This window comes from Stenella coeruleoalba (genome assembly GCF_951394435.1).
Source record: "Stenella coeruleoalba genome assembly, chromosome: 16".
Taxonomy (NCBI): domain Eukaryota; kingdom Metazoa; phylum Chordata; class Mammalia; order Artiodactyla; family Delphinidae; genus Stenella; species Stenella coeruleoalba.
In genome coordinates this window covers 51705118-51728881 of record NC_137162.1, presented here as the reverse complement: position 1 = coordinate 51728881, position 23764 = coordinate 51705118, and the positions used below count along the sequence as shown (strand labels likewise).

At 39.1% G+C, this 23764-nt stretch overlaps 1 protein-coding gene across 9 annotated transcripts in view; it reads left to right on the top strand.

The window, feature by feature from the left end:
* The window catches only part of NRG3 (neuregulin 3), a 1065324-nt gene that overhangs the window by 798009 nt on the left and 243551 nt on the right, over positions 1–23764 (top strand). For all 9 annotated transcript variants that reach the window (XM_079899415.1, XM_079899414.1, XM_079899409.1 and 6 more), the window contains exon 3: positions 21763–21836. In XM_079899415.1, coding sequence (XP_079755541.1) covers positions 21763–21836 — 74 coding nt within the window. The remainder of the gene's footprint in view (positions 1–21762; positions 21837–23764) is intronic.

Sequence of the window (23764 nt, the reverse complement as noted above, 5' to 3'; positions counted from 1 at the left end):
AAACAGTTGTTTGTTCCATAAAATCATTGTTTTCTGGAGTGAGTTTTATTGACTGTCAATTTTATAGGATTCAGTTTCTTTATATGTTTTCAATATTTGCTTTAAGTCTCCTTTTAATCAGAGAATTGTGTATAGCTTTTTTTTTTCTTTTTTTCCTCTCTCTTCCTACCTTCATCCTCTCCACTCCCTGCTAACTTTCCTTAATGCCCATCCATCTCTATAATGCTATTGTCAGTTGCCTCTGAGACCCCCCTGGATTCAGGCAATCCAGAACTGGGTTTTATAACGGTGTGATATTGGGGATACACAGATTCAGTCCCCAACCCAGCAGAAGTCTAATCAGCTCATGAATTCCATGTCCATGTTCTTCCTTCTCCCTAGGCTTTTCGGTTACTTAGAGCAATACTGTCCAGTAGTAGCCACGGGCCACTTGTGGCTATTTAAATTTAATTTCCAATCAACTAAATTAAATAATATTTAAAATGCAGTTTCCCAGTAGCACTAGCCATTTGTGTCTAATGGGTACCTTAATGGACAGTTCTTTCCCATCATCACAGACAGTTCCATGTCTGCTCTAGAGTTATAATCCCAGGCCTTTTTTCTTCCTTAGCAGCAGTTTTTAAAGCTGCTTTTCTTTGGAGGGGACGAACCATATACCCTGGTCCCCAAGTATCAAACAGGGAGCCTGACTCTTCCTATATTCCATGAGGTCACCTTTAGCCCCTTTTTCCTGAAGGAGGTGAAGTCTAGACTCCCAGAATTTGCACTTGGATCCTGAGCCTGGCAAGTCCATGGTTGCAGAACCACTCAAGCTTTGGATTTCTGTTCCTTTTCTGGTGTTCAGACCAGAAGCTGCTTTTAGATATTCATTTTTATATTTTAACCATTGTGAATAATTACTTGAAGCAGAGGAATTTCTGAAACAAGAACTCTGTGCATCTTGACCTAAAAATAGTTCATTCACTTTTACAGTAGGCTTCTATTCCATTGTAATTTTGAACAATCTATGCTTATTTATACATATCCATTTTATGGCCATTTTGACTGCTTCTAATTTTCAGAATTAAAATAAACGCTGCCATTAATATTCTTGCACATATCTTCTGTGAGACGATAGTGTGAAAATTCCTTTGTGGGCATATAACAAGGCAAGAAATAGAACCTCTGGGTCATAGGAAGCATGCTCATTTACTTTTATTTTATATTCTACAAAATTGTTGCACCAATTTACACACTATTCCGCATAATTCACCACAATTTAGAATTCATTTTTGCACCTATGTTGGATGTGAAATGACATCTCATTTTAATTTTCATGTCTCTAATTATTAGAGAATATCCTTTTTAACTTTTTGTTTCATTATTGTTTTTGGGGTTTTGTGGGGGTGTCACTTGGGTTTCCTTCTTTGTTATTTACATGTTAAACTGCTTTTAACATGTTTCATTTTTCCTTTCTTACTGATTTTTAAAAGTTACTTACACATCATAAGAGGAAAATTCTTGGTTATATGCTTTGCAGTAGTCTTACTATCTTTGACTTTCTTTTTATAAATTTATTTATTTATTTATTTTTGGCTGCGTTGGGTCTTCGTTGCTGCACGCAGGCTTTCTCTAGTTGTGACGAGCGGGGGCTACTCTTCGTTGCGGTGCGCGGGCTTCTCATTGCAGTGGCTTCTCTTGTTGTGGAGCACAGACTCTAGGCTTGCAGGCTTCAGTAGTTGTGGCACGCAGGCTCAGTAGTTGTGGCTCGTGGGCTCTAGAGCGCAGGCTCAGTAGTTGTGGCTCACAGGCTTAGTTGCTCCGCTGCATGTGGGATCTTCCCGGGCCAGGGCTAGAACCCGTGTCCCCTGCATTGGCAGGTGGCTTCTTAACCACTGCGCCACCAGGGGAGTCCCTGACTTTCTTTTTAAACTTTGTTTTGGTGATTTTTAATGATGCAGAAATAGCTTTTGTTTTTGTATTAAGAAATCAAATTGATTTGTTTTTAATTATCATTTTCTCTTGTGCATCTTAGTCAATAAATTATTCCTTAGCCCATATTCAAAAAGATATCTTTCTGCTGTATTTTCTTCTAAATATTTAAAAAATTTTTTCATATTTAAATAGGTAATGCAACTGAATTTATTTGTATGTGTGTGTACATGTGCATGTGTGTGTGTGTACGTGTGTGTGTGTGTATGTGGTGAGACCATCTTCTAATTCATTCTTTCATATGTATGATCAATGGCTCTCCAACTCTGTGTATGATTTTTCCTCTCGCCTCTGACTTCTTCTAATGTTACTTAAGTGTTATAGTGATGTCTAAGTATATGTAGGTTTGTTTCTATTCTCTCTATTCTTTACTATTGGTCTGTTTATCACATGACCGATTTCACACTGTCTTTACTACCAGTCTTTATATCTTGTAAGGCAAATCCCCCTTACCTGTGTGTCTTCAAAACTTTATATATTTATTTACTAACTTAGCTTCTTTCACACTTTAGTATCCTATCTAGTTTTCGAATCATGCACACATGCACGCATACACATACATTCACACACATGGGAAACTGCATTGAATTTGTAGATAAATTTGAGAAAATTGCTATTTTACAGTGTTGTTCTTCCCATTCAGGAAAATGATATACTTTCATATTTCTCTGTTTCGAGAAACAATGTTTTAGATACTTCATGAAATTTTATAATTTTCTCCAAAAGGATCTTATGCACCATTGGTTAGGTTTATTCTGTGGCACTTATAATTTCAGTAGCCACTTTGAATAGGATTTTGTTTTCAAAAAAATTCCTTATTCTAAATATTTGCTCATGGGGTATAGAAAAGCAAGAATTTTATATACTGTGTTCTGGCCAGCAAGATTAATGAAATTCATTATTAATTTTAAGAGTTTGAGTTTTTAACAAGGATTATAATGTCTTGGAAAAATAGTAAATTGGTATATTTCATTAAACTGTATTTACTTTTCTATTCATATTTTGCTGGCTAAAACCACCAAGAAACTGACTAATTGAAGGGTTGAACCTGGCATCCTTGTTACATCTGACTTGAAAGGGAAAGCTTCTAATATTTTTTCATTAAGTAATGTTACTATAGGACAATGAATCTCGGACCTCAGGGTACATCAGAAACACCTGGAGGGCTTGTGCAAGCACAGATCACTATTCTCAGAAACCCCCAGAGTTTCTGAATCAGTAAATCTGGGCTGGGTGCAGGTAATTTGTATTGCATAATAGGTTCTCAGGAGATGCTGTTGCCACAGGTCAGAGAGCACACTTTGAAAAACAAGGTGGAGGGGTGGAGAGGCTGGGGGCTAGGGGTGGGAGGCAGGTTACGGTGGTCAGGTGAGGGCTCACTGTGGAGGTGCCGCCTGAGCCAGGTCTTGAGGACATGAGGGGACTTGCCACAGAGATGCCAGAAAGAGCATCCCAGGCAGAGGGAACATGAGAATGTTCCTGATGTGTTTGACGGACTTCAAGGAGGCTGCTGTGACTGGAGTGGTATGGTTTGGGAAGAATCATAAAAAAACACCTTAGAGGGATGACAGGAGGACAAGAGGAGGACCTTATTCATCATTAAAGGACTCTGTCTTTCGTTTTCATGACTTGGGGAGTTTCTCTGAGGAGTAAGATAATATGACTTATATTTTTAAAGGATTATCTGATCTTTGTGTTGAGAATAGTCATTAAGGAGCCAGGGCAAAAGCATAGAGACCAGGAAAGGGGCATTTCAGGAATCCATGGAAGAGTTGTAGCAGTGGTGGTGGGAAGAAGTGCTAGGATCTCCCCAGAGTTCACGCTAAAGCCTGACACCTTTCTTGCCTTTGGAGAAGGTGTTGGAGACGAAGTGGGTCATGGATGCTGCCAGAGCTCTTCCTTGAGCAACAGAAAGGATCTTGGAGCCATTCAAGGATACGGCACCCCTGACTATGAATATTTCTCTCAAATGAGAAAACTTACATAAAGAAATCAAACTGTCCTCACATTGCCCTGAGAGTGAAAAGTTTTGAGGATATCCAAAAGAATATTAATGCAGAGAATTTATTGAATCCATACTGAGGACCTGATTTTTTTTTTATGAAGGGTTATTAAAGGACTGGGGACCACTGTGGACCTCCCTATGAAAAAAACAAATTGTATTTTAAGACTGGCTAATGTTAAACCTGACGCTCTACACCAGACCCACTCAAAATGAATATCGCTACCCTAAGGTTTGCCATGGTTTAGATTTGTTTAGTATTGTGCCTCTTGATTCTTACCTCTGATAAACAGTAGACATTTCAACTCTCATTTTTTTTTCCTGAAAATGGGAATGGAATGCTCCTCTGACAAAGTGAACTTCCCTTCCCACGCTAAGATGCCCGGCGTGAGCAGCTGCAGAACCAACTCTGTTTTAGGGACAAAGAAAAGCATACTGTGGAAGTTACCCTGCCTCATGCTTCTTTAGTAATTATTTTTCTTTGCATTTATTTTTATTCTTCCTAAAATGCCAAATTTTTTTTTCTTCTGATTTACATCAACTATTTATTTTATATAAAATGTGCCTTACCCTTTTCAGTTTAACTAGGATTACCTTTGATTCTCCCTGGGTATGGAATATATCATGCAGTAATTTAAAGATCAGGGTTTCACACAAGGTCAGAACATGACCCAGTGTAAACAGGAAGTGATGTCATTTGCAGATAGTCTAATAGGAAGAACATTGTGGTATATCTGAGGAGGGTTTTTCAATCAGCAATGTATATAGTTCTTATTCACTAGCTCTTAAGTATATTTAAATGATTCTTTTCCCTACCAATCAAATCAGTGGCTCACTGACATGACACTGAGAAAAGTTCACATTTCTTGATTATTAACATCTGTGAACTACATTTTATTTTATAGTATTTCTGACTGTGTATTCTTTTTTTTTTTTTTTTTTTTTTGCGGTTCGCGGGCCTCTCACTGCTGTGGCCTCTCCTGCTGCGGAGCACAGGCTCCGGACGCGCAGGCTCAGCGGCCATGCCTCACGGGCCCAGCTGCTCCGCGGCATGTGGGATCTTCCCAGACCGGGGCACGAACCCGTGTCCCCTGCATCAGCAGGTGGACTCTCAACCACTGCGCCACCAGGGAAGCCCCTGACTGTGTATTCTTAAACATCAAAATGAAAAATAAAATGTAGCCCTTTCACTCCAAGTGCTTATCTTTGATTTTCTGAATATTAAATAGAAAGGAGAAGTTCATTTTGTAACTCCCCTCAGCATCATCACCACTATTTAGCGTCTCAATAGTGAGACTATATTTTTTGAGTAGAGTTGAGGAAAAAGAGGACAGATTTAGGAGTTTCGAGACCTGAGTGTGAATCTTGACTCTTTCCAGTGGCATCCCTGACAAGTTGTCATCCCACCTCTGCTTGAGTATTATAGTGACAGAAAGTACATTACCTTCCAAGGTGGCGCATTGTATCTTTCCTGTTTCTAGCTGTTATTAAGCATGCATATATTCTAAGAGGAAATATTATCTTCTCCTATTGTATAGCACTGAGATAAAGTGACATAATTCTTCTTAAAAAAGCAGAAGAGCTAGTGGGAATCTGCTTGTCTCTGGCTTCCAGTGTGGGTGGGGAACCGTGATGCCACAGTCTGGTGTTCTACCAGGACCACTACAGTCACCTCAAGCTGTGTTCCTTGCTTCCAGCCTCAGCACCACCCCACCCAGCCTCCAAACCACCATGGAGAAAATAATAAACACACACACATATCATACACAGATATATGCTTTCACATGAAAATTGTTATTTGAACTCAAACCCAAGTATGCACGTGTGTGCGTATACACACACGCAGACACACACACGCACACCCCTCCATATATCTCAGATTAAGGCAGATGGGAACCTCAGAGAGAGAGAGAATCACTTACATCCTTCTTCACGAAAGCATTGGTTCTGAGACTCAGAGCACACCCGTTTCTAGATGATTGGTCACCCTGTAGAAGTCCTCTAAGAGAGGTATAGACATAGAGGTCCCATGTGGCCTGCTAATGATAACTAAAATTGAACTCAGCTTCAGTAACACCTGATGAAACTAACTTTTCTTTGTCCATACGAAACTGAAGCTAATTCATTTCAAGAAAGGCACTTAAAATTATTGAGGAAAGCTGTTAAAAAGAAATCACAGGCTCTAGAGATTCCAACACTATAGCTATTCCAAGTCTGATAACATCATGGAAGCAAATTAGGGTGGAAACTGATTACCATTGATTGCAAAGGTGTTTATGCATAATTTAAAGGATCCATAGAGAACAACTAGTGGGCTGGTAATCAAAACAACTTACTCTATAACAGGAAATTTAAATGGTTTGTTCACAAGAATATAGATGTTCAAATTATGAAATTTTAAAGCAAGTACCTTTCAAAAATATTTTTATTGAGGAAACTGGTTTCTAGGTAATCAATGAAAATAAATTTATGAATATGAAATCACATATTTTAAAATTAGAACTAGTTTCTACTAGTTCTTTCATTAGTTAATGTGGGCTAAACTCAGGAACAAATCCTAATCAAAATAAAGGGAAAAAACATAATACCTTAAAAAATATAAAGGTGTATTGAAATTTAGTAAGTTTTGCATCTAGAAATAGTTTGGTTCATCTGATGCTTCATCCTAAACTGTGAGCTTTGTATTATGTAAATAATTTCTCATATAGAACAGTGAGCATGATGGTTAAAGATGGAATACTCTATAAGCAAATGTTTTGGCATCTGCTGCTGCTTCAATGTACTCATCCAATGTCACTGATTTGTAGAAAAATATTGACTTACGCATAAGAGAAAACTCTTACATCATCTCCAAACAGAGCAGGTTTTGAGTAATTTGAGTATACAGGAACACTGAATTTTTCAACCAAGTGGTTTTGGGCCACTGAAGTAACATTCCACTTCTGTAGGGATGCGTTTAAAAGTCTTTCCTGCAGCTCATGCAGCTCAGTATCAGAAAAACAAACAATCCAATCCAAAAATGGGCAGAAGACCTAAATAGACATTTCTCCAAAGAAGATATACAGATTGCCAACAAACACATGAAACAGTGCTCAACATCCTTAATCATTAGAGACATGCAAATCAAAACTACAATGAGATATCATCTCACACCGGTCAGAATGGCCATCATCAAAAAATCTAGAAACAATAAATGCTGGAGAGGGTGTGGAGAAAAGGGAACACTCTTGCACTGCTGGTGGGAATGTGAATTGGTACAGCCACTATGGAGAACAGTATGGAGGTTCCTTAAAAAACTACAAATAGAACTACCATACAACCCAGCAATCCCACTACTGGGTATATACCCTGAGAAAACCATAATTCAAAAAGAGTCATGTACTGCAATGTTCATTGCAGCTCTATTTACAATAGCCAGGACATGGAAGCAACGTAAGTGTCCATCAACAGATGAATGGATAAAGAAGATGTGGCACATATATACAATGGAATATTACTCAGCCATAAAAAGAAACGAAACTGAGTTATTTGTAGTGAGGTGGATGGACCTAGAGTCTGTCATACAGAGTGAAGTAAGTCAGAAAGAGAAAAACAAATACCGTATGCTAACACATATATATGGAATCAAAAAAAAGAAAAATAAGGTCATGAAGAACCAAGGGGTAAGACAGGAATAAAGACACAGACCTACTAAAGAATGGACTTGAGGATATGGGGAGGGGGAAGGGTAAGCTGGGACGAAGTGAGAGAGCGGCATGGACATATATACACTACCAAACATAAAATAGATAGCTAGTGGGAAGCAGCTGCATAGCACAGGGAGATCAGCTCGGTGCTTTGTGATCACCTAGAGGGGTGGGATAGGGAGGGTGGGAGGGAGGGAGACGCAAGAGGGAAGAGATATGGGGACATATGTATATGTATAACTGATTCACTTTGTTATAAAGCAGAAACTAACACACCATTGTAAAGCAACTATACTCCAATAAAGATGTAGAAAAAAAAAAGTTTTTCCTTAGAGTGAGCCAGCATCTTAGTCCCTTCCACTCCCACTCACTGGTAGGTCGTTGTATACATCAAGGCCTCCCGTAACAAGTGTCCCAAGCTAGTCGTCAGCTCTGTGATGACAACCCCACTTTCCTCCCCTCAAAGTAGACTGTCTCCAGTTCTGCCATTCATCAACATGTTCTTCTAAATAATTTATTTTCAGTTTCCCTATTAAAGGGTGCTGTCTGCAAGTAAACCTATTCTAGGTGTGTTTTCTTTGTACTAACAACAGGGCAGCCTTCTTGATTCTGATTACTTCTCTTCTACTGTTCAATGTCTACTTCCTGTTTGTAGCAAAAGTTACTATTGACACTAAAGGTTCTAATATAGGAGTTGACAGCTGTGGGCTCAGGAAAAGTAAGTTACAAGCTTTCCAGTGTTCAGCAATGAAGAGTCACTGGCAAAACGCCCTGGACACAAATCACAACTTCAAACCTTACTAGCTCTGTGACTTGATCAAATTACTTAATCATTCCAAACCTCTATTTTTCGCCTTTAAAACCACAAATAAAACAATGCTGACATAAAAATCCTGGGTGGAATATATAGGTAATTGTGTAAAGTGCCTAGCACAGAATCTGAAAAACTGTAAGTACTTGATAAATATGACTTCTCCCTTTTCTGCATCAAATAATGTAGATTACTTCCAAGAGCCCCAGTCACTTCTTATTTACTTCTGACAAATGATTTTTTTTAAGTACTGATTATAAAATGAACTAATTATGTCGTAGCCTTGGGAGTTTTTAGAGTAGGTCATTAAATTTGTAATTGTGGTACAACTTTTTCTAGATAGAAGTCTGTTGTAAATCCCCCAGAAACCTTTATATAAGGTAGCTTTTTTATTTGAAGCAAAGGAACAGAATGAGAAAACTAGAGCTTTTCATCTTCACGAGAGTTTATGAGCTTTACGTAAATTAATAGGTACGGCTCTCTTTTGTGCACCAGGCCAGGGCGATTAGCCCTGTTGGCAGAGGAGGAAATGAGCGCCCAGAGGGGTGAATTATACCCTTCAAGGTGCTGTGAGCAGGATGTGAACGGGAGAGTTTGGGCCCGTGCATGTGCATTTAGGTGCCCGTGAGTGTTTGTGGTAGAGGTGGGTGTAGACTGGAAAGAGTAGGGAAGATTCCTAGTGAAGACTGATGCAAAGGCTTAATAGTATAGTTTTTACAAGTTTAGTAAGATTTCTGTTGTCTAGAATGATTGGGGATAATGGCCTTCTGCTGCTCGTGTTAAATTGCATGGGTGTTTGTGTTATATAGGTATAAATATGTGGATATATACCTAATTGTGTGCTATCTAGAGTGTGTACCCCATGTATAACCAACTCAACTGATCGGTTACCTGTTTGCTTTACATCTATACTCTGCCCATCTTTTATTCTTTTCTCTATTTCAGAACCACATTTCTTAGGCTGTCTGGACCAATGGCTTCTGAGTGGAGTTGGCTGGTAGGAAGCACTAAATTGGAAGGCAGGACTCTATTTCCTGTTCTATTTTTTCCTCTCTCTCTCTCTCTCTCTCTCTCTCTACCTTCTGTTTTCTCTGTTTCCCGGTTTATTTCCAGCAGCAGCTAGGTTCATTTAGGGTTCCAGCTCTGGTCTGATGGACCCACTGGATTTATCCTAGTTTCCTGGACTCAGACTTTATCCCTTCAGCCTAGGGGTGAGAGTGATTTCATGTTGTTGTCAATTCCTGTGTGACCCTATTGTTCTTCCTTTAGCTTCTTACCCTTTCTTTCATGTGATCAATCGTCTATTAAATTTCCTGGTTTCAAATATTTAAAGAGGTTTCTGCTTTCAGATATACCAACTTTTTCTTTCTCAATATATATAATTTTGAATGAGCATATGAATTGAGAGATTAGAATGTGATAATATATTATTGAGTCTACATTTTTAAAAAAAGCCACATTAAATATCACTGTATTTTTCTTTTACGCTTTTTCAAGTTAATTCAATTATGCCATGATATAACTGTGGGCAAATCGTTAAACTCTTAGTTTCGCTTTTATCTTTATTCGTACCATAAGCATAAAATGATAGGTCCTCTCCTCCTCAAAAAGTAGTTAATGAAGTAGAGCCCTTTAAATAGATACATAACACAATCTGAACAGTCACAGACGACACGGGGTAGAGAAATAAATACGATCTCTAGTGTTGGTTTAACTTGTCCAATCCAAGTTCTAACACATACTTTCCATGTGTCCTGGGACACAGAAGTTAATTTCTCTAAAACTTCAATCTCCTCATCTATAAAAGAGTGTTAACCCCATCTCCTTTTTATCAGTTTCATGAGGATTACTTTGTCTAACCTTTGTAAATCTCTCAGCACTGTGCTCTGAGCAGAGGAAGTCTTCTAGGAGCCCAGATTGCTCATCCATTACACTACAAGATGCAGAAGCGCTTTCTGATAGCACTTTCTCCTGGATTTATTCCTAGGTAAAACACATACAGGAATATCAGATACATCACCCATAACCTGATTAACTGAATCTCTCTCTCTCTTTTTAGAACATAATCATATTTTATCGATTTCAAGTCACTGCTCACCTACTGAGTTTCTATTTCAACTTACCAAACACTCCAGTTAAATAACATTCCTTTGAATTCTGTTTTGAATTTGCTGACTGTGGACGGTTCCTTAATTTTTGTCAACCTACCTGTACCAGATTGCATATTCCTTCGTTTCAATTAAAGGTCAAGAATCTTACCCATGTCACCATTAGGAAGAATATGCCCCCTCCTATGTCTTCTCTAGCTTACCCATCCTTACCCGTGCCATTGTGTTATTTTCCCACTTTCCATATGACATTCAGCTTTAGAACATATTTCACTATCTGATCTTGTCCAAGCTAGGGACATTGATATCACCACCTCTTCCTGACCTTGCTTGGTTACCAGAACTCTAGCCAGTTGTACTGTGCTGACTGATCTCCAACAAAACATATGCTTTCACTGGAATGACTAAAACATTGGCATCAGAGATAGCATGTAGATTTAGGAATTTCTTTTCTTTTTAAGAGGAAATGTGAAATAGCAGGAAGAGCACTGGATGATGCTCTGTGCTCTGCCTATTCATTTCTTAACCCCCAACCCAACCCCTGGCGACCAGTGTTTTTTTTTTTTTGCGGTACGCGGTCCTCTCACTGTTGTGGCCTCTCCCGTTGCGGAGCACAGGCTCTGGACGCGCAGGCTCAGCGGCCATGACTCACGGGCCCAGCCGCTCCGCGGCATGTGGGATCTTCCCGGACCGGGGCACGAACCCGTGTCCCCCGCATCGGCAGGCGGACTCTCAACCACTGCGCCACCAGGGAAGCCCTGAATCATTTTTAAAATTAAATGATTTGCTCTACTTACATGACTTCATCATCTAAGTGTATATATTTTTTAAATAAAAAATACAAATGTGCTTATAATGAAAAGCCGCCAGCCTTGATCTTATCCTTTTGCACTAATTCCCCATGCGATTCCCCCAGCATGCACCCCTCCCCAAACACTTGGACGTGCTTAGTAAACCATTTTCATTTGGTATTTTCCTGCTTGTTAACTTCATATCTCTAAATAACATATTAAGCCTCTGTTTCTTTATCTACTTTAGTTATGATACATTGACTTTCCATAATCATGGGAATTTAAGTCACTTACACAACCCCCCACTTCTACTCCCTCCTCCCTACCTGGTTCTGTCACTACACTCAGTTCTCAAAGTTAAACTTAATGATACATTTCAGTAAGTAGCATAATATGGTTAAGAAATGGGGCTTTTTTGTGCAAAACTGAGGTTGATCTAGTTACATATTTCCCTGGTTTCCTCCTGACAGATTTTCAAACTTACAGTAACAATTATATTAGACTGAGCATCCATTTAAACTTACAAGCCTGTGCCTTTTTTTTTTTTTTCAAGGCAAGACCCCACTTTCATCTCAGTCTGAGTTGCATGAGGCTTTTAATATGAAATCACTTTCCATTCAGTCCAAAGCTTCCTTGTTGCTGATGAATGTCATACATAATGAAAGATTATATCCATTTATCCTCAGCAGTAAATCATTTATCACACAAAGGAGATATATTATTGTAATTCGGATCAAAGCTGCCCACTTCCTTTAGCCGGCAGAAACGCTGCACCGTTCGTGGATTGTACAATATCCTGGGAGAAACAGGGGAAATTATGCTGTTGAATGAGGGTTCAGCAAACTCTAGGGGTTTCTAAAATGGCTTTTAAAAAAATCATGTTTCACGTAGAATTTCTATGATCCAGGCATGTGAGCTGTAAGAGTCTTTTTTTTTTTTTGCTTTCTTCATTTAATTAAATCTGAAAGCTGTGGGACTTTTTGCAGCTTGCTCTGTGATGTCTGCAAACAGATTTGTGAATGACATTTTGTGGGTATTTTGCCCCCTTTCTTAGAGAGGCAATAATTATTACCGCTTCATTTTGAAGCATGCTGTGAGTGGTTTTATCAGTTCTTTTGCTAATGAGCTCCTTCTCTGCTTTCTAATGCCAATCATAAAGATGCCTTTTAAATAAGATGTATGTCTCAGATTTCTTTTCTTTTCACTCTTCCTTATCAAGCTGTGTATGGCTTTGCTTCAGGAATCACCCACACTACCCAGGCAAGGAACAAGGCTGGTCTGTTTGATCTCTTGTTGATATCATGCTCTCTCACTGTCTCCTTCTGAGAGCAGTGAATTCCAGAAAGGACATCACACTCCTCCAGAGGAGCCTCTTCTTACGTTGTGTCTTTGATTTTAGGTTAGCGTTGCCCTGTATTCCACATCTGTGTTCACCGCTTTTCAAATTCAACAGCGTGTGAGTGCCTCAGTATGGAAATGATCCTAAGTAAAGTGAGCTGCAGAATGAAGGAGGGAGAATGGGCCCTCTTTCTTCCTTTGGTATTACTTGGGCTCCTGGCCAGGATGCTCTTACAGTTTATTCAGAATTTATGCAAAAGAGTAGCTAGTGATTCACATGATCAAGTCACAGATCTGCACCTAACGTTTACAAACAACATTACTTCATCTGATCTTCACCACATTCTGGAAGTAGCCTTTCAGCGCTTTGGCCATTTCAGAACTAGCTATTGAAATTCCTATTCTCCTCCTCCAGACTCTGTGAGCTCATTATGTCCCTTGCATGGTTGATAGAAATAAATGTAATGTGCCCAGGCTCCTTATCCTTAAAACAAGAGATTGCTAAATTTATCAGAACAAGATATAGTGATAGCAAAAATATTATACATTAACTTTAATCTAGGTGTTCCTATTGATGGTTCTTACTTCTCTGACTATTCAGTTGCTTTTACTCTCATGTAGGTACAGTTGCCGGATCTAGGGAATAAAATACAGGACACCCGGTTAAATTTAAATGCCAGATAAATAATGAATACATTTTTAGTATAAGTATGTCCCACATATTACATGTGGGACACACTGATGTAAAAACAATATGTTTGAAATTCAGATTTAACTGGGTGTTCTCTATTTTATCTGGAAACCCTAAATACGGGAGAATCCAAATGCTGGTCTCTGCTACTCTATAGCTATGTTACCCAGCTTAGTAACGGTTATGGACTGAATTGTGTCTTCTGAAAACTCGTATGTTCAAGCATTAAATTCCAGTGTGATTGTATCTGGAGATAGGGTCTTTTAGAGATAATTAAGGTTAAATGCGACCATACAGGTGGAGTCCTATTCTGATAGGATTGGTGGCCTTCGAAGAAGTGGCAGAGAGAGGTTGAAGAGGGAGAGCCAGATCAATCTCTCTCTCTCCACCATGTGAGGTAACAGAAAGCAGCCATCTGCAACCCAAAGGGAGAGCCCTCACCAGACGCATACCTTGCTGACACCTTGATCTTGGACCTCTAGTCTCCAGAACTGTGGGAAAATAATTTTCTCTTGTTTAAGCCACCCAGTCTGTGATATGTTTCTCTGGCAGCCCAAGTTGACTAAAATGGCAAGTTTAGCATGTTTTCCTTCTGTCTCAGTTTTACATTTCTCGCTGAACTGGGAAAGCTGGGAAAGACGGTCGTCACTTTTCTTCCACTGACTAGTCTCAACATGTGAGTCAATTACACTTCTAATTTCAAGAAAGTAGAGAGAGAAAAGTGAAGGAATCTGCTAATAGTTGAACCTTAAGCCTCAGAGAAAGTCTGTGATTGGCTAATCTCACAATCTTAGCGACATCTTAAGTGAAAAGAATAAAGAGGAATCATAGGGAGTAGTTGGGACAATAAATCCCAGTCCATTGTTGGCTGGGAACTATCAAAGGCAGTCATGGGAACTTTGAATTAACTAAAGAAGTGGGGGAAGGGAGCATGACTGTCCTCTGACTTTAATGTTAGAACCTTAATTATCTGCCTAAATTTTCTGATTACTAAACATATTTATAAGCATTGGGGGCAATGTGTGTCTGTGTCTGTGTGTGTGCGATGTGCACAGAGCACACACGAAATCAAGGCTCAAAACCCCACTTAGAGATGAGCACCTGAGACCTTAGAGAGGTCAGTCACTGACCTCTGTCATACCTCTAAGTGGCAGAATTAGGGGTCATTCTGCATCCATAGGACATACCTTTTCCACCATAACAGGCTACCTCCCTTGAAAGCTAGAATCTCATGTTCGTCATGTTAGAATTTGTGTATACTAGGAAACTAATAACATAACATTTTCTCAATTTGAATTTATAAAGCAAAATTCCATCTATCCTCCACTTGTCATTATTATTCCCTAACCCTTTTGCTCTTAATAAAGACAGTGATTATTTTACTACCTCTAATGTGATATTGAAATTAGTCTTCCTGCAAGAAGGCCAATAGATTACTTCTTAATTTACCTTCTTAGCCTAAAAAGGGATTCTTTTTTCTTTTAGATGCAGTAAAAATCAAAGCTAAGTTAGATAGAATGGCTTTTTCAGCCCACATAGCTGCTTTGGGTACTATTGCTATGCACTCTAAGCTGCGCAGTACCTTCACGTCATGTTATGTGTTTTAATTTTGTTAATGAAGTAGTAAGGCTGAGTGAGGCTCTTGATAGGGTCAGAAATTTCTATAAAGGCCAAGGTATTTATTCAGACTGACCTGAGAACTCCTTAGCCACTGATTGTTCAAAAGTGAATTACCATATATGGGAGTAAGAGGATGATGTAAACAGGTTCTGTCCCTCTGGTACTAAAATTGACCAGTGAAGTGTATGGGTGACTGCTGGACCAGGAACCTAATGTTTACACATGGTTGAGAGGAACTTGCAGTTGAGGAAACACATGTTTCTTATATTTTTTTAATGTCTCAGACTTGAAATCATTCTTTTCCTTTTCGTCTTTAGGGCTCAAATAGTAACTGAATGCAACACACCTCCTGAATTTGAGCAGATGCTTTCAGATTCACTTCTGAAATCATATCAGACTCATGATGAAGTAATTGGCCTCCATCTACTTTTGAATTCAAACTTTGCTAAGGGGAAATTTTAAAAATTATTACATTTTCTGAAAATTGCAGGTATAGCTTCATTAGCAAGAATAATCATGGTTGTAAGGTGAGTGACATAAGCAACAGTTTCCTCAGCCATGGAATTTGTGATCTATTTGAAAGCTGTTGATAACACATTGGAGGACCCTCATGCGTTTGAAGACAGTTGTTGCTCTGCAATTTAAAATAATCTGATTCTAAATTCTTCCATCTGTAGTTCAAAGGATTTTAGAAAGACTGTACCTACAGCCAGGCTACAGGTAAATTTAATTCCAGTTGATTAACTTAAAGATCTTGCTGTCTTAATTAGTGCTCCTTTTAAATAAGACCACTTAATTAAGTTCTAAATTCAGCTAAAGAAAACTTACACCTTAATCAGTGTCACAGTATTCTCCATAGCAAAACCTAGATCTCAGTTTCAGCAGTGAGTGGCAGGGAAGGGAATTTGTTCTAACACCATTAATAATTTTTGAGCCTATAACTCTAGGCTGCAGATCCTTAGCTAGAAAAGTTTCTGGTCCCCCCAGCACACATTTGCATTCAGATAGAGACCTGGTTTGGGATTCTGGCTCCAGAACACCCCATCTCTTCCATGCTGGGCAATTCATTCACCTTGTTGAAACTGTATCTTCTGTTTTTGTTTGTTTTGTTTCTGGTTTTTTTTCTTTCTTTCTTTTTTCATTTTCTTTTTCTTTTTTATTAAACTGAGGACAGTCCACAATCAAGAAATGTCGTTCTTTAAGAGTGGTACTCCTAAAGGTCCATAGTTAGTGAATACCCCTTAAATTAACACAAAGCTAGGAACATTTGCCTTTAAATCAGTGACCAGCCTCTGTGACATGGTTTGCTTAAGAACATTTTGAAATTGGATAATAACTTACAAATCTAGGTCTTTAATTCTTACCATAAATCATGGCTTCAGTTCATGATATTTGGACCATATTTTTAAATACTAATCTTAGGAAAGATACCTGGGTGAACGATGATTTATGTATCTACTGAATTTCCATGAAGAATGTCAGAAAGTGCCACAGATCAAGCAAGGACTTTAAAGTCAACTCCAGCTGAGTGTGTACCTAGTTCAAGTACTCACTGGCTGTGTGATTTTGGAACAAGATGCTTAACCTTTCTGAACCTCCGTTTCCTCACTTGAAAAGCTGGGATGATGATTCCAAATTCAAAGAATATTTTTAAAAAACTAACACGTGTTGAGTGCTTACCATGAACAACAGGTGTTATTTATTCCTAATAATAATGCTAGGAGGGAGCAACTATTATTATCTCCAAGTTACAGATGAAGAAAAGGAGGCAGAGGAAGGCTAAGCAGCTAGTAAATAGCCGATCCTGGATTTAAAACCAGGCTGTTCTCCAAACCACCCTGCTCTCAAATGTAATGTTTAAACGCCTGATGATTTTTCCATTTTTCCCAACCAAGGGCTGACATTGAGGCTGAGGAGAATTGGCAGGAGATAATTGCCAAACTGGAGGGATTGTTCTTTTATCAAATCAGCATTTAATAGGCCCCTTAAAATTGGCAGACTTGTATATCACTGACAAAGTGTCTACTTTCCTGTAACACCAAAGAGTAACTACCATTTTTTGGTCTATGAGTAAAAGTTGGTACAGTCAGGAAAGAAACCATACAGTTTGCCACCATTTCTCTTGTGAAGTTAATTGATTTCTGCTAGTTTGAATTTTATGTCTAAAATTAAGTTTCCAAGAAGGAAGCATGTATACTTTCTCTAAAATGTATGCAGAGACCTGGCCCTACACCAGGATTGAAGCAAACATTTGAACATTTTTCTAACCTCCATATATTTCTCTCTGTAAATTATGTAAAATGCATCTCTGCAAATACGCGAGGTAGAAGGTCCCTAAGCATAAGAATGGCCAAAATTCATGTATGTAATTTCAACCACGCGTGCTTGTTTATTTTTTCTCCTTCCTGGTATCATTCCCATTTTGTTCGGGTTTAAAGTGGGGAACAGGGATATTAAAAGGTTTGCGTAAAGTATATCCATGCAAATACTAAGTGAAGAAGTGAGGCTATAAACTCGACACTGTTAATCATTCTGATACAGTTGAGGAAGAAGTGATAAGAGACATTGTGTTGGCTGAGCATCCATGTAGATAACAGAGACTGTGACAGTGAAGACAGAGTAGCAATGGAGAAGAAGGGGGTGAAGCAATGATCACATCTTCCAGTAATGAGTAAATGACCAGGGAATCAACAGATGAGGATTGAGAGGATGATAGTATAGTTCCCCCAATGGGACAGTTTTTGTGTTATTTGTTTTTGTTTTGCTTTGCTTTGCTTTGCTCTCCTAACAGGAGGAAGCAGGAGAAATGGAAGAATAATCTGGAAATGTAGGGAGGCTGTTGGTGAGAAGTGAGAGTTCTTTCATTTTCACTCAAAGTCATTAATCTTAGCTCTCATTTGTTGCTATTCATAAAATGAGTTCAAAGAAATAAATTGGCATGTGAGTATCGTAAGAGAAGAGATGGGCATGGTCTGAAGTTAGTAGTGTGGGCTGATGGCCATGGGAGCCACTTTTAGCTGGCCAAAGGATGCCCATTTCTGTGGGAACATCAGCAAATGAGCTGACCATTTAAAAGGTCTCTTCCTTGGGGGTCCTCCACATCCAGGCTGAGTGCTAGGTTCACTGCTTCGCTTTAACACCCTAGAGAAATCAAGTATTAGCTTCTAGCTGACAGTCATGCATTTTGTATTTTCTTATCTTTGCCAGGATTATTCTCTTTTCTTTTGCCCAAGAATTGCCTTTTAAAACTTTTCTCTAAAACTGGGCTTTTCTTCAGGGATGATGTAGAAGGGGAAAACATGAATAGAAGGGGTGGCTTGTTATTTTAGGTACAGCTGAACAAGTGGGAGGGGCATGAGGGCCAAATCAGAAGGATGTAAGGAGTAGAAAAAGTGAGGTCTGCATTTGAAAATATACAGCTGGCCCTATCCCTGTGGAAAGGGAGGGACCTGGTTCGTGATTTGGCCCCGAGGCTCACCAAGAGAGGTACTTTGCTGACACTTAAACTGGGCTCAGAATCTCCAATTTCTGACCCCACTTCATTGCCAGGGACCAGTTTCCCTTATTCAGGGTTACCACACCACGGTTCTCTTCAACCCCTCATCCGCCCTACCCTGCTTTGGACATTGTCTCCTCAATGATGCCCTTCCCCACTGCCTTTTAAATTTGTAAATAAACAAAACACACAACACAATCAAGAACTTACTGATTTCTGAAGTGACAAGTCCTTCATCTCAGAATAGGTGAACACACAGAATTTAAGACTAATTTTTTTTTCAAAATAAAATTCTTAGCCCTTGCTGACTGAGTTGACTTTGTGGTTGTTCTGCTGTGGATAACGCTTCTCCCAGTTTCGTTACCCAACTCTTTATAAACCGTAGCTGTCTTTTCTATTCTAATCCTGTTCTTTGGCCATCTAGTTGTAGAAGCAAAACTTACCTGTTAAGACCACCAGGGAACACTGATATTTTTAATAAAATTTCTATGATGCAAGCCTTCTCAGGGATAAATAAATTCAGAGAACAGGCAGTGGATGAATTTAGTGGAGCTTTGAAGCAATGCAGAGTAGAAAAATAATAGAGTATTTAACCTGGTTATTGCAAGATTTGTGCTTTTTTTTTTTTCCAAACGTGTATTTACCCTTAAAGATTACACATGTACTTGTAAAATTTTACTAATTCTGTCATGCTTTAAGATGAACAGAAAGAACTTTCTGTTATATGAACTTCTCTTGTTCATATACCTGTATCTCTCAGAAAACAAAAAATCTTAAAAAGCTGTCTCAAAATCCCCCCACAACTAACAAAAACCAAAACAAACATGCAGTGATATTTCTCAAAAGATGTGCTGTTTATCACACTGTCAGAAGGTCTGCCAAACCCAATCTGTTCAACAGAAGTGCATCTTAGACATTTTTTTCTTTTGCTTTATTTCCTTAACAGTGTCATAAATTCAATCCACCTCATTGGCTTTACCTGCTGGCCACATTTTGTCTTCCAATTTGGATGGATTTGAACTTATCAAGGTGACGTGTGATTTTTAAGTGGAAATTTTAATTTGTCATTCTGAAAATCCAGCACCAATTAGCAGGGACGCGGCCACCTTAACAAAGGAGCAGGGCTTTGCTGCATAGCCAGTCACAGCCCTCGGCAGGTTTCCTAGCCTGGGCCAGGCTGCTCCAACATCATCACACTTTTTTTATCTTCATACCAGCACACAGGTGTGAAGGCAGTATGAAGGAACACACTGTGCAATTTTCCTGATACTCCATGAGGCCTGAACACTTCAGAGTGGGCTCAAAGTCATGGAAAATCAGTTGAAGACTAGAAAAATTTCAAACATCGTCCCTTATTTTCTTCTCCACACGCAAACGGAATAATGCATTTTAAGTGATAAAAACCCCTTAAAAAGCAAAGCAAAACAAAAGCACTTCCCCTTAAAAGCAGCTATCTCCCTAGCATACCGCTTTCATATTAAATGAAGATACAAAGAGTGAAGTGTGCTTAAAATCCCCCACATATGTTGGAAATAAAAACCTCAGGAGTAAATAAATGCATGTTACAGCACCCACCCAGCACCTAAGTCATCATTACAAGAAAATGAAAACCCAAACACTGTGGTTCAGGTAATTTTGAATAAAGGCCAACTAACAATGTTAGGGCAGCTTTCAGAGAACAGGAATTTATTTCTTCATCACAAATGTGCTTCAGTCTTAAGTATTTTCTGACTTTGTACCATTATCGAACCAGTGATATGCCTGCTTTATTTCAAGTGCAATAAATGAATTTTTAAAAAGGTTCTGAAAATATGTGTCTGCTTAAGCAAGTTCTCTCAATAGGCTGTTGGGTATTTGGGGTGTCCATATGTCAGAAGTCTTTGTTCTCAATCTATAGGGAAAATTGCCAAATCCACTCCAGCGTTCCAGGCTTAAAAAGGTGCTAAAGAGAGCCTGCCCCGTTACCTGCATTCCAGTTCAGCTCACAATGAAAGGTAGAAAAATTACCTAGGTGCCTTTCACTGTGACTGCTCCAGTTGCAATAGACTTTATCTAATGAAGTGTTTATTACACTCAGAAAACAAAGCATATTCTGAAGAAAGAATCCACGGCTCCCATCTCTGACAGAACGATCTCTTTGAATTCTTTTGTTGATTTTGTCGATTTCTAACAACCAGAGGATTGTTTTTTAAATCTGATTTTTATGCCAGCAGCACGATTTCCTCCTCAGTAAGTAGGACAGATTCATCCCACAAGCAACAATGGATGTGCTCCTGCTTAACTTGAGCATGAGAGATTAAGCTTCAAGCAGATATACTAAATGCCACCTCCCTGCTTACAGAGACTGCTCAGAGGCAGGCGTGCGGAGCCTCAGCTGTATTTTGTTCCTTGAACTGCCCGCTGATGAGCTGAGGCTGTCCGAAGCGGCCAAGCAGCCTTGATTGAGCGAGCTGTGAGAAGACTGTGGACTGGCAGGGCTGAAGCGATATGCCCCATTGCAGGGGCTTTCAGGCAAATTCCCTGCCTCCAAATTGCACCCACCTTAGGAAAGTTGCCTCGCAGAAAGTACGCACTTTGCACCCGTTTGCTGAATATAAAAGAGAAAAATGAGGAGAGGAAAATGTGAGTTTAAAGAAAATGCACAGAGGCCTTGCACATAGAGATAGATGCCTTTCAGATCTTGGCAGATCTGAAATAAATGCTGCTATTTCTGACCCAGCAGTTAGGCGGCACTGATGGAAGAATTGCTAAGTTAAAAAAAAAAAAAAGGTAAAATAAGCAAATGAACAAACTAGTAAAACACGAGGAAAATAAACAGCCCAGATCTACTGATAATATTTGATCAATCACGTTAGAAAATGATTTTTTGTTAGGAAAATAACACTTGCAATATGATGCTTTCCGAAGGGGTATTTGCAGTCTTTGAGAGACCAGTGTGTTGCATAAAGAATCCTGCAGAATTATGAGGGCAACCATTATTCATACTGCTCTGAGGGGCATCTTACATTGCTACTAAGTTTGCTCATTAGATATTACCTATAAAACTATAAAAGCAAAGTGGTGCTGTTTTTTTACACAGACATGACTAAAATTCACCTACTATCAATGTTAGAAACAGACTGAACCAAGCCATACAAAAGCACGAATGTACTGTTCTCACGGTGATGTAATTGGTGGCTACTTTGCTTGTTGAAATCTCGAACCATTCACAAACACCTGCATATGTTTGTCGTTTACCCTTTTCTCAGGTGCAAAGAAGGCTACCAAGGAGTCCGTTGTGATCAATTTCTGCCGAAAACTGATTCCATCTTATCGGATCCAAGTAGGTCAAGCGTTTTTCTTCTGTCTCTAACACAATATAAAACTCTGAGCCACAGTTGCTAACTCACTGACGGCTGTATCTCAGTTTTGTGTCTCTGAGTGCTGCCAAGGGTGGGAGCTCGGGACAGACAGTCACATTCAAAGTTTGTTCAGAACTGTCTCTGTCCAGGTGTAGGTCTTCTCCAGGGGTGGGGTCTGATTTCCAGATTCATCTCTACCACAACCCTCTGCTGGGAACTGCAGCAAGTCCTGCTCCCTTAGCTTTCAGACTCCCCCACTATCACTCCATTATGAAAGCAAGAATATAGAAACATAAAAGACCTTATTTTTTATCCAAAAGAGTATTATGAGAACTATAGTATATCGTATTGCTTCTTACCCACTGGTTGGTAATTTGTGAAAATATTAAACCTATTAACCTTTACCTTCCTAAAGTAAGGAAATACACATAAAAAATTGTATAAGAAGTTTTCAAACCAACTGTGAAAACCTCATTTTTAGCAACACTCTTCGAGTATCAGCGATTACTGTACCAATGACAAATTATTTGGTTTTCCATTCATGAAAGAAGACAATTTGCCACTACAAAATATTGCCACTCATTAGTTTCTGTCTCTATACAGAGTAAAAAGTAACGTTCTGTATGAATATGCCCAATTCTGGTCAAATGTGAAATTTTTACTTTATCTGTAAATAATCAGCTCTTTCAATGACTGCTACAATTGCATTGCCACTAAGGAAAAGGGGACTTTTATTGAATCAGAAGTTTAGTTCAGTGAAGATAATGACAGACATTTCCAAATCGTAAAGGCAATATTTTGGCTCTCTGAATACCAAACATGCATAGCATAAACTTTATCATGCATTGACAACAGCCAGAGGTCGCCCTGTCTGTGAATGTGCCCATCGCTGCATAATGACCATGCTTAGCCATCCTTCAATACCTTTTCAAAATGCATATTTCCATTTCCCCCTTGAATTTTTAGGTATGTTTCCTCGGGTAAATGTAATATTTTTTAAAAAGGAAATTTTTGTTTAATTCAGTTTGCTTGTGTTTTATCTTGTCAAGGCAAGCTGCCACTGTACGGCGTTCGCTCCTCTTTTTTTTGCAAATTTAGCTCTCCTAGAGAAAGGTGGTTGTTGCCTAAAAGCCAGCAACCAAGCTAGCCATGATCTGTGTTCTCTGAAATGGGAGGCTCTGGTCTATAGGAGTTTCCCAGGTAGGGGGCAGTTACTAGAATGTGTTGAATCTTTCCTATCTTGTGATTTTTGCCACTCGCTAAGCTGATGTCTAAAAGGTATGGTTGTGGCTAGAGACGTATAATTTGGAATACTAGAAATCTTACAAAGAAGAGTGGGTTTGCTGATTTCTTTCTTTCTCTTTTTATTCACTTTGATGTATTATACTTAGCTCCCCTCTGTTTTTTTTTTTTCCCTTCTTTCTTTCTCTTTCCTTCCCTTTTATGTCCCCTTTCCTTTTCTTCTCTTTATTATTTTCTTGCATCCCTTTATGCTTCCTCCCTTCCCCTCCCTTCCTTCCTCCTTCCCTCCCTCCCTCCCTCCTTCCCTCCCTCTCTTCCTCCCTTCCTTCCTTCCTTCCTTCCTTTCTTTCTCTTTTCCTATATAGCTGTGGAATATCTGTCCAGTACGGGTACCGGGACAGGGCTTGCATATGGTACAGAATGGGCAAAATAATCTTTCTTTACACAGTCTAATCAAACCTTTGCCATTCAGTTGAATATGATAGTCCATCACTGCAAAAGCTGAGAATGAGGCCACTATAAGGACTGTGTGCTTCTCAAAGAAAAATGATCCCATGATCAGAGTCACCAACCCTGAAAACCTTGGTCTCACATACACAAAAATATTTAGTTCAACAATACTTACAATGGTGAAAAAATAGACACATTCTGAAAAACAAGATTAAGT